We start from the raw sequence: 11,405 nt of genomic DNA, 5'->3' as shown, positions 1-11,405 counted from the left end.
ATTAGGATTTATTTCCCTCCAGATATCTATAAGATGCATTTCTTTCATGAAGTGGTGTATTATCAACCTACTGTGAGGGTGAGATTGGTCAGCTCCAGTGCTCCAGTCCATCATCGGGTCTAATGTACAGTTAAAATCGCCTGCCACTATACAATTACCAGGAAAAGCAGACAAAGTAAGAAACAGATTTTGAAAAAATTGGGATCGTCAGTATTTGCTGCATAAATGATTTGTTCCTTAAGTAAATTTCCCTGAATGATAAGGTATTGTCCAAACTTGTCTTTAATAACCTTATTCACCTGTAATGGTATAGATTCGTGAACCAAAGTGATAACCCCTCTTGCTTGAGAGTTAAATGGTACCGAGAAGATATTACCTCGCCACCTCCTCTTAACTTTCAGATCATCTTTGTGCATCAGGTGGGTTTCTTGCAGAAATGCTATATTACACTTCAATGATTTAATCCTATTCATAGGTCACGCTTCCTAGCTTCCAACATCGAACTGACCCTCCGTTCCTGTGACTCCTGACTCGCATTGCCTCCGTATGGCTCCCCCTGTCGGCGCAGCGGTCTCACTGCACCGAAAAGCATCCCAGTAAATGTGACAAATAAACCATATAGATCACTTTATCTGTCTACTAGTTATGGGAACACTCTCTCCCTTCCCTCAGTGGTATTGCAGCAGACCACTTTTGTCACTCCCGTTCATTACATTTCCCACTTTTGGCGCCATCAGGCCACACCAACTCACCCACCCGGTCCCGCTGCCAAGCTCTGTTTTTCAAGCGCACCCCCAACGTCTATCCCAGTTAGAATAACCCAGAGGGTGGCTTGCTCTAATCATCAGCTAGACCTAAGACGGGCTGTAACAACATCAAACTTGAAAGTCATTCTACCTCAGCCCATCCCTGGAAATTACATACATTTTTCTTCCACTGCTCCCTCTATGCCAGCTCCTGATAGTCTTGAGTCATTTAAATCCAGAAAAGGTTTGGGAATAATTCATTGGAACATCCGCAGTCTCCTCAGCCGTCAGAAATTGGATCATGTAAACGTATTAATTGCCCAGTCCCAGCCTGATGTCTTAGTTCTCACTGAAACCTGGCTTAAAAAATCTGTCCCTGACTCTTCCATATCCATCAATGGTTTCAATGTTTTTAGAATTGATAGAGCTGGTCGTGGTGGTGGTGTCGCCATTCTCACCAGATCCTTTCTCTCTGTTTCTACTCTACTGTATGTGCCATAACCATACCCAAATCCCTTGAGTTTATTGCTTTAAAAATTCAACTTGGACCACATAATACTATCATTGTTGCTGGAGTGTATAGACCCCCTTCCGCAGATGCTGCCTCTTTTGATCATCTTGCAGAATTAATATCCCTCCACTGTACAACCGAATCCATTATTCTTGGTGATTTGAATTCAGACTGGCTAAATAGTTCATCTAATTATTTAAAGCAGATTTCTGCCAGCCTAAATTTCTCCCAGTTAATCAATGAACCGACACGTCCCAATCTAGACAACCCCCTCAAATCCACAGTCATCGATCTGATTTTCTCAAATCGTCCAGATCGAATCTCCTCAGCTAGTGTCTTTGATTTGGGAATCAGTGATCACTGCCCCATTGCCTGTGTCAGGTCATGTCATTTAAAAAGAACCTCTTGTAAAATTATTTTAAAAATAAATTTTAGAAATTTTAACGAGCAAGCCTTCCTTGGTGATCTTTCCCACAGTGACATCCATCGCACCTCTGATATTCCTGATGTTGAATCAGCATTAGATTTTTTTACAAAATCGTTCCTCTCAATTATCAATAAACATGCTCCACTGAAAAAAGCCAGAGTAAAAGATAGATCCAGTCCCTGGTTCACTTCTGAGCTTTCAGACCTACTCATTAAGCGTAAAAAAGCCTGGTCCTTAGCCAGACGTACTAATTCATTGTGTGACTGGACCGCTTTCAGACAATTACGCAATAAATGTACTGCTTTAGTCCGCAATACTAAGTCTAATTACTACATTAACCTGATTTCCAGCTCTCGATCAGACCCCAAGAAATTTTGGAAAGCAGTAAAAAGCATTAATAATTCTACCACACCTGTACCTATGCAGCTTAAGCTTAATGACCTTATTCTTAAAGATCAACCTGATATCTGTGATGCATTTAACAGACATTTTTCTGCTGTTGGCAACCTCTCTGATAGTGAGACTGGGCCTTCTCCAGCTGTACCACCTCAATCTCTGGTTAATGAACCCTTTTTATCCCTACCTTCCTCCGATCGTCCTCAGTTCAATTTAAACCCTGTTGACATAAACTTTGTATTGAGGTCTCTTCGCACATTGGATACAAAGAAAGCTACTGGTGCTGATGAATTAGACCCCTTTTTTCTCCGTCTTTCAGCTAATTTGATTGCTAAGCCAATAACTTACATACTCAATCTCTCCATCTCATCAGGTTCCATTCCGAGTATCTGGAAAATAGCAAGCGTAGTCCCCCTTCACAAGGGTGGTGATTCCTGTAATCCAGATAACTACAGACCCATCTCTAAATTGTCTTGCTTGGCCAAACTACTAGAGTCCTCAATAAACCTTCAACTCAAAAAATTTCTATCTACTAATCTCATTTTGAATCCACACCAATCTGGCTTTAGGCCACAGCACAGAACTCTCACTGCCACCACTCTGGTCTTGAACGATATTATAACTGCCCTGGATTAAAAAAAGTCATTGTGCTGCCATTTTCGTTGACCTCTCCAAAGCCTTCGACTCAGTCAATCACACTCTGCTCCTGGAAATATTAATTAAGACAGGCTTTGGCCCCGTGACTTGCACCTGGTTCAAAAATTATCTATCAGATCGACAACAGTTTGTTTCACTTGGCTCTACTCATTCCCACCTCTTACCCATTACTAAGGGTGTGCCGCAAGGATCAATTCTGGGCCCAGTCCTCTTCACATTATACATAAATAACATATCTTCATCATTATCAAACTGCTATATTCATTTATACGCAGATGATACAATCTTATACTGCATCGCAAACTCACCTGAAATAGCCATAAAAAATCTGCAAACTTCCTTCAATATTCTACAGACAGCATTTTTTAATCTTAAACTTACCCTGAATGCACAAAAAACTAAATGGATGTTGTTTTCAAATTCTAACAATACATGCTCTAATCTTCACATCCGCACTCAACATGGTTCCCATATAGAAAGAGTCTCTGTGTATAAATATCTTGGCATTTGGATTGATGATAAACTTACATTCAACTCTCATATCGATCATCTTGTAAAAAAACTAGGTCAAAAAATTGGTTTTCTTTATCGAAACAAATCTAATTTTCCATTGGCATGCAGAAAGAAATTAGTTGAAGCTGTTTTCATGTCCGTTTTAGACTATGGTGACATCATTTACATGCATGCCTCTGCCTCCACTCTTAAACCCCTAGATACCATTTACCATTCTGCCCTTAGATTCATTACTGGTGCCACCTACTCCACCCATCACTGTACTCTGTATGGCTTAGTAGGGTGGACCTCCCTAGCTCAAAGACGTGACTCCCACATGTTTCTATTCATTTATAAAGCCCTCATCGGCAAACTTCCCATCTACATCTCTTCATTACTTGTTGAGTCCACAATCACTTACAATACCCGCTCTAGCAACTGGTTGCAATTGTATATTCCCAAAATTCGGACTGAGCTGGGGAGGTCTGCCCTCTCAGCTTATGCCCCACACATCTGGAATCATCTACAGCTAACTCTTAAGTTAAACTCACTCGTCCCATTCAATCACTTCAAATCATTAATTACTAATTCCCTGTCCACCGTTTGCAATTGTTTCCTCTGATCCTTTTTTTCATTCTGTTCTTTATGGTATTTTATTGTGAATATCTGTTGTGTATTTTGTCTGTTTTGCTCTGTACTCTCGTCTGCACTGTAAATGAGGCTCGCCTCAGTGTACTAACGAGTTTAAATAAAGGTAAAAGAAAGAAAGAAAGATGACTTAAACTTAAACTCTGGTGCTACCATTATTAAACATCTGTCTTTTTCATACATTTCCACTAAACCAAGAACTAAACTGTAAAGCCTCACTCTCAAAGCATTGTTACAGAAAAACATGAACATAAATGAATGTGTAAATTTAACCCCAATACTTGAAATCCACACAGTAACAGCCACAACCTAAGTTTTTTTTAGGATTTCTTTTTCCCCCTCTGCAGTGCTCAATATAATAAAGCAAGAAAAACAAGTATATAAAGCAGGTTATCACGAACAGTTCTCTAAAATAAAAAAAATTCCCAGTTTCCAGTTTGTTAGTGCCATTTTAAGATTAACCTAAATAACAGTTTTGAGAAGAGACAGGTTTATAAGCCATGGGTATAATTTACCAAACAAGAATAAGCTTGAATATATAACGGGCATGATTTGTGCGAAATCAGCTGGACCTCTCAGAGATTCATACTCCTTGTTTACTTTACTGACTCTGCTGTTACCTTCCACTTCATAATCCACGACCCTTGTTCACATAACTCAGTCGGGTCCAGTTTCTGACCTGATCCCCTTGATAAAGTCCTCAGCCTCGCCACGGTTGTTAAAAATGTGGGACTGTTCCTGGTCGGGGCGGAGGAATGATGCTGATAGTCCCATTGACCGGAGTTGCCGTCTCACCTCATCGAAGTCCTTCTGTTTCTTGTGGACATCTGCTTCAATGTCCTGGTAAAACCTCACCGGCTGATTCTTGTAGAGTACTACTTTTCGTCTTCGCGGCTCTCACCACCGTTTCTTTATCTTTGTAGTTCAGGAACTTCATTATGAGCGTTCTGGGTGAAGATCTGTTCTGTATTCTTGGTCCAATTCTGTGCGCCCCCTCCAAGGTTAGATTTATGCGCGACGGTGTCAGCTCCAGTGCCAGCTCCAGTGCGTCCGGCAACCAGCTCTCCAGAAAGGCGCACGCGTCCGTACCCTCCGCTCCGATTGACAAGCCTAAAATTAGAGCGCTTTGATCTTGTCTCCAGATCCAGAATTTTTTCCTCCAGATCTTTATCTTTATTTTCAAGGATTTGTACTTTGGTTTGAAGCGAGGTGACGCTGTCCTCAGACGAGATCCTCGTTTCTGCCTCCGTAATGCGCTCTGCACAATCCGTCGTCCACGTTTTCAATAGCAGCCAAAATACCATCAAACCTGGTGGAAAACTCAGTTTTCATGTTGTTAATAGCTTCCAAAATGGTAACCGGCGTAGGGTCAGGCTGTTCCGCAGTTGTGGCGTTGTTTGTATCCAGCATTGTGTCCTCTGGAGTCGAGCTAGCATTAGCCTCATCAGTGTCCATAGCTTCGCTGCTAGCCGTAGCTTTGTTGCTAGCGCTCGGTGACGCAAAATTCGCGAGTTTCGACTGAAGAGTTTTACTTCGGCCCTGGTTAGGTTTCCTTTGTGATAAAGGCATTGCCCTGAGCTGAAATAACAAAACTGAGGGAATTTCGCTGGCTCAGATGTGATATTGGAAAGGATTTAGCTGACAGGGTAGCAGAGCAGGTTAACATACCACTCAGCTCGCCGCCATCTTGGAAGTCCCTTTGTACAACATATTAATAAAAAAATTGGATTAAGAATATGTAGTTTAGTTGTGCTTTACTTAAGAACAAATCATGTTACTGACATTCACAAGACAAAACTCTTCGAATAATTAAAATCAAAGAATTACGACTGTCTTCATTTGTATTCATGCACAGTTATGTCTCTGGCTACAAAAAAAACTACTTCAGAAACTCCCATAAATACCAAGGTCAACAGATACTAAAAAAGCAACCAGCCTCATCAGATCTACATTGTGTTTGTGAGTTTTTGTGGTAAACCTTTGTGGAACTCCGAAGCACATTAGTTGCAATGCGAACCAAGTATATACTGGTTCTTCATATATAACTGCCTGGATTGAAAAACAAATTTCTCTCTGTGTCATGTTGAAGGAAACCTCTTGTACAGCATGCAGAAGGACACTTTTATCTTCCTCGACCTTGCTGAGAAAACCACCGTCATTCCACCCACATCTGTGAAAGGCAATGACAAAGCTGACCTCATGGTTTTGGTAGGGTTATCAGCACACAGACAGGCCAGCTCAGACAACATGAAACATAGATTCAGTCTAACAGACACACACCAATAAACTCTGCAAAGAGTGCTCAGACTGATGTTTATCTTTTCTCTTGTGGCTACTATTCCTATGCACATTTTTTCTAGATGCCTTTTGTCGTTGGCCAAACATTCATGTTGAGGCTTGATTGTCGGGTTGCCACTTAGAAATTTCTCGGGAAATTCCCAGTGACATAACCATGTGACAACTGACAAAAACAAACCAACAAACTTTATTTTTTTGTAGATCACACGTTTGGTTCCTTTTGATAAGAGAAGAGATTGTGAACAAATATAACTTGTGGTCTACTGAGTTTAAAGGAAGGTTAATCTTTGCTTCTTTTTTCTTACCCACCTGCTCTTCTGAAGGCACCCCAACTCTCTTTACTTTATCTGCTCATTTTGTTTTAAACATGCAGTAGGTTGGATAAATAAATTGATAGATTGTGCTAGAAATAAACTGAATAATCCACTGTTATACGTGAACAATGAGAGGAAAATGTGTTTTTCTTTCAGGTTCCATTCAGTCTGGGCATGTTTAGGCAGGTTCTCATGACTCCTGCATACTGCTTTTGTGTTCAACACTGTACGCATTGACTGAGACACACAATCTTCACTAGTCTAATTACAATAGGTAGATTACAGGTTTAGGGTTCGAAACTGTTTTCAGATATTGTCTTTAAAATATATATTTTTTTTTTTCTTATTTTCTGCGAGAAAATAAGTTTAGTCATACATAATGGGAGATGTAAAGATTAAATCTTAGACAGGAACTCACGGGTTATTTTTTCTCAGTTGCTTAGTGACCTATTGTAGAATGTATGTTTGGGCAAATATGACTGCAGGCACGCAAACGAAAGCAAAACCTCAAACTTCACCACTGGTTGCCAAACAAAATGTTCCTGTTTGTCATATGATAAACCACGTGAGAGGAGGGGCAACTTGACAAGACCTTTATATTTCGATGCAGCAGTCCTCATTTCTGACACAGTCATCATGAAGGGATCACTGATCTTCCTCTCCTTCTTTTATGTCTGCTCTTCAGCTCCTGTAAACCGTCCGACCAACTGGCTCCAACAATGTCGTGCCTCCACCAACCCCTCCATTACAGCCCTGGAGGCGCTGCCAGGCGGAGGCTGGGACAACCTCCGGAACATGGACATGGGTCGAGTCATGAACATCAGTTACTTCCAGTGCCAGACCACCGAAGACGGGCTCTACCTCATCCCTGATGAAGTGTTTGTCATCCCGCACAAAGAAACTGGTGTGGAGACCAGCTCAGAGGTTATCACTTCATGGATTAACCAGACAAGCTCTACGTCTGAATCTGTAAATGGAGATTTGTCCTTCCTTCCGGTGCTGAATGCCAAATTTTCTACTGAAAACATAAGGATGAAGACTCATCAGGTCAAAGACTCTTCAACTACAGCCAGAGTGCAGGTAAAGATTTATTTTTGCAATGGTTTCGATGTATTGTTGAAGGAGGAACTCTTCCCTCTCCTTCCGCCCAGGTTCTTTATACCTATTGGAAAGTTTAGTCCGACTATGAACAGACCACTCGACAACTTCTCTCCAATTGACAGTTTATTTAGCACGCAGAGAATAGGTACAGAGTCAGCGCTGAGACTTCAGCTTAACCGCCTTATGGGTAGAAAAGGAGAAGCCCCCAACTATGTGTGCACAGAAGTTTTGTTCTATATGGGCTCCACCTGAAGACAATAGGAGGAGCACGGCCTTTTGTGTATCAGTAGTTTTCCATGTGTAGCCGAGACCGGCTCTAACTGGTTTCTTCGAGGTGAAACATTAGAGTGTGGTGCATCCTATTTCATGAGCAAGGCTGCCACTAGAGTTGCACGATACCCACGATACCCACGCTACCCCGCGGTGCCAAATCATAACGGTTCCTACCATACTAGAAATTCTACACACGGTACTACCGTGGATTACTATACTACCGGTGCCAGTTTCTGCTACATAGCGGCCGCCTCTACTCTCCTCCCAGCTTCTCACTGCATGCTACGCCCTTGTAAACCCATATGGCAACTACTGCAACCAAACCTATTGATATCGACCGATATGAAACACTTATATCGTGATACATTTTTCAGCCATATCGCCCAGCCCTAATATACAGTATCTATAGAAATAGTGCTACTCTGATATATATTGCTTAAAAAAACAGTGCAGAACTTTGCCATGTGGAAGGTCTGTTACATTCAAGCTTAGACATGGTAAACTTCTCTGAATTTCCTCAGCACATCAGAGTTTAAATCTGGCATTCCCTAGCTGACACACTGGTAGTGATTACATGAACCTGCAATGATTGTTTGCTAGTGTTGAAGAGTGGACCAACCGTAACGACAGAGAGTGAGTAGCCAACAGCAAATAGCAGTGTGGTGGAAAAACACCTTTTACAAATGTAAATAGAGTTCTTTGGCAGCCAGTAAGAATGAAATGTAACCTACAGTAGAAAGGGCCCAGGAAGGTTTGTGACACGAGGTAAAAAGAAACTTGGTATTAAGAGCAAGGATTACACAAAAAGAAAGTATTCGACCACAAGGGCAAATACCAGTTGCTGTTGGTGGGGGTCTTCATTGTTGAAGAATGAAGGACTGCAGGCATATGGACATGTCAAAAGTGTTTTACTCTTGCGGCCAGAAAGTGGAGACAAATGTTCCGCACTGTGAATTTAAATTTAAGGAACAAAAGAAAGGGAACACAAAATTAAATGTTTTTACAGATGTTGGAAAAAACCTAAAATATTTAATAATGTTATAATCCTTTCCTCCAAAAGGTTCGGAACTTCATCTACACAGTTAAGGCATATCCAGACTTCACTTTGGATACACGCTTTGCTCAGCAAGTCAAAGGAATAGCTGATGCCCTGGAAAACAACCAGACAAGGAACGCAAAATATCTGTCAGAGAAGATGGTGCTGGACTATGGAACTCATGTTATCACCAGTGTTGATGCTGGTGCTCTTTTGGTAGAGGAAGACTACCTTCGGTCTTCATATATGTCACAGAGCGTGTTAGATAGTTCCTCTATCAAAACAACGGCTGGCTTAAACTTTTTTGACAAACTCAAGTTTGACATAAGCAGTCAAACCAGCCAAAATAGCTCTTCACTTCAAACATATCAGTCCAACATCCAGTACTCCCTCATTCAAAGTCATGGAGGCACACCTTTTTATCCAGGTATCGGTCTGCAGAAGTGGCAAGAAAGCACCTTCAACAACCTGGTTGCTATTGATCGTTCGGGATTTCCCCTACACTTCATTATAAACACAAACGCAATCCCTGATCTACCAGAACCTACAGTTAGAAAAGTGTCTCTTATGGTTAGTCAAGCTATAGAGCGCTACTACAAGGTCAACACCCGTCCCGGCTGTGTTGACGTCAACTCCAAGAACTTCAACTTCCAGGCCAATGTTGATGATAACTCTTGTGAGGGCCCTGCTACAAACCTTAGTTTTGGTGCTGTCTACCAAGAGTGTATTCAGCTCACCCCAGATGCAGGTCCAATTTGTGATCCCCTGGCCCAGAAAAACCCAGACACCGGTGACTTCTCCTGCCGTTCACCTTACTCTCCAACTTTACTGAGATCTGAAGTGAGACAGCAGGGTTACTCTACATATGATTGCTATGAAGAAAGCCATAGCTGCTGGTGGATTTTCACTTGCCATAAACAATGGTGTCAGCACAACTACCACGTTCGCTCTGCACGCATCAACACCTACTGGTGTTCAGTAAACGGAACAGCCCCACAGAACTCAGGGTATCTTTTTGGAGGCATATACAGCCCCTCTGTCCAGAACCCCCTCACAAAAGCCAAAAGCTGCCCCCCAGACTTCATTGCACTAAAGTTTCTCTCAGACGGTCAAATGATCTGTGTTAGTAACGACTTTGAGGTCGGTACCAGATACTCTGTACCTTTTGGAGGCCTCTTTAGCTGTCAGTCAAACAACCCATTGGCGAAGTATCAACGCAGCTGCCCTCCCAAGTTCAGTCAGCACCTTGCTACTGTCAGCGATGGCTGTGAAATTCTTTACTGCGTCCAGTCGGGTCTGTTCACAGGCGGGCAGCTGAAGCCAATCCTTCTGCCTCCATTTACTAAACCTCCACTCAGCATTAAGGCCACCAACACAGTAATGGTAATGACTGAAGGAGAGATGAGCTGGGTTAGAGTGGGGAAGACAAAGGCGTGGAAACTTGCCAAACCAGAGGAAATCAAGGAGATTGTACAGTCACTTAACCCACAACTGAATCATATGTCTAGTGGAGAAAAGGCAGGGGTAGCCTTTGGGGTCATAGGTATGATGGTGCTGGTCATAGTGGCAGTAGTGCTGGTGAAGAGAAGGAGGAGGTTGTCCGGGTTTACGACACCAAGAGGCTATGAGGAAATACGTAGTGAGGTTGAGAGGGAGCCCGAGCAATCTGAGGCTTGAGGAGGAGAAGGCATTTTTTTTTTCTAAGGCTTGGCATCCTCTGACAGGTTAATCAGGTGTAATAGACTTTGCTTTTAACTTTTATTGACATCAGCGGAGATATGTCTGTCATGCTTCTTTCATAGTATTTTACTTTAATATTTGCACATCATACTTTTGTATTCAAAGCTTCACACACTATAATGCTCTATCTGGTTTGACCTGGGTCATGTGACTTTGGTGCAGATCACCTTAGAAATCACCAAATGGTGCTTTTTGTAGTGGGAAGCTGAAGTGATTGTCAAACTCCAAGGTGAACCAACACTGCCCTCGTGAGGCCACGATGCACAATGCCATGTAGTACATTAATATTTATATAAGAACTGCATGCTTTGTATGACTTTGTTTATACCTAACATTTATATATAATTGATGAGCATTTTGTATTTTTGTACAACATATTAATAAAAAAAATTTGATTAAGAATATGTAGTTTAGTTGTGCTTCACTTAAGAACAAATCATGTTACTGATATTCACTTCGAATAATTAAAATCAAAGAATTATGACTCTGTCTTAATTGGTATTCATGCATGGTTATGTCTCGGGCCACAAAAAAAAAAAAACTACTTCAGAAACTCCCATAAATACCAAGGTCAACAGATACTAAAAAAAGCAACCAGCCTTGTCAGATTTACATTGTGTTTGTGAGTTTTTGTGGTAAACCTTTATGGAACACTGAAGCACATTTAGTTGCAATGCGAACCTGAAGTATATACTGGTTCTTTATATATAACTGCCTGGATTGAAAACCAAATCTCTCTCTGTGTCATGTTGAAGGAAACCTCTTG

General features: G+C 41.6%; 1 protein-coding gene across 1 annotated transcript; it reads left to right on the top strand.

Moving 5' to 3' along the window:
* Positions 1–7,125: 7,125 nt before the first annotated feature.
* mpeg1.1 (macrophage expressed 1, tandem duplicate 1) lies at positions 7,126–11,024 on the top strand (the record flags this gene model as incomplete). Its single annotated transcript, XM_084552230.1, has 2 exons — positions 7,126–7,569; positions 8,924–11,024. 2 exons carry the CDS (start codon positions 7,126–7,128, stop codon positions 10,574–10,576), a joined length of 2,097 nt encoding a protein of 698 aa, XP_084408356.1. The 3' UTR covers positions 10,577–11,024.
* Between the last annotated feature and the right edge of the window lie 381 nt (positions 11,025–11,405).

This window comes from Chelon labrosus, assembly GCF_963514085.1.
Source record: "Chelon labrosus genome assembly, chromosome: 9".
NCBI classification, from domain to species: Eukaryota; Metazoa; Chordata; class Actinopteri; order Mugiliformes; family Mugilidae; genus Chelon; species Chelon labrosus.
The sequence above is the reverse complement of the archived record's forward strand: the minus strand, read 5'-3'. Positions and strand labels throughout refer to the sequence as shown.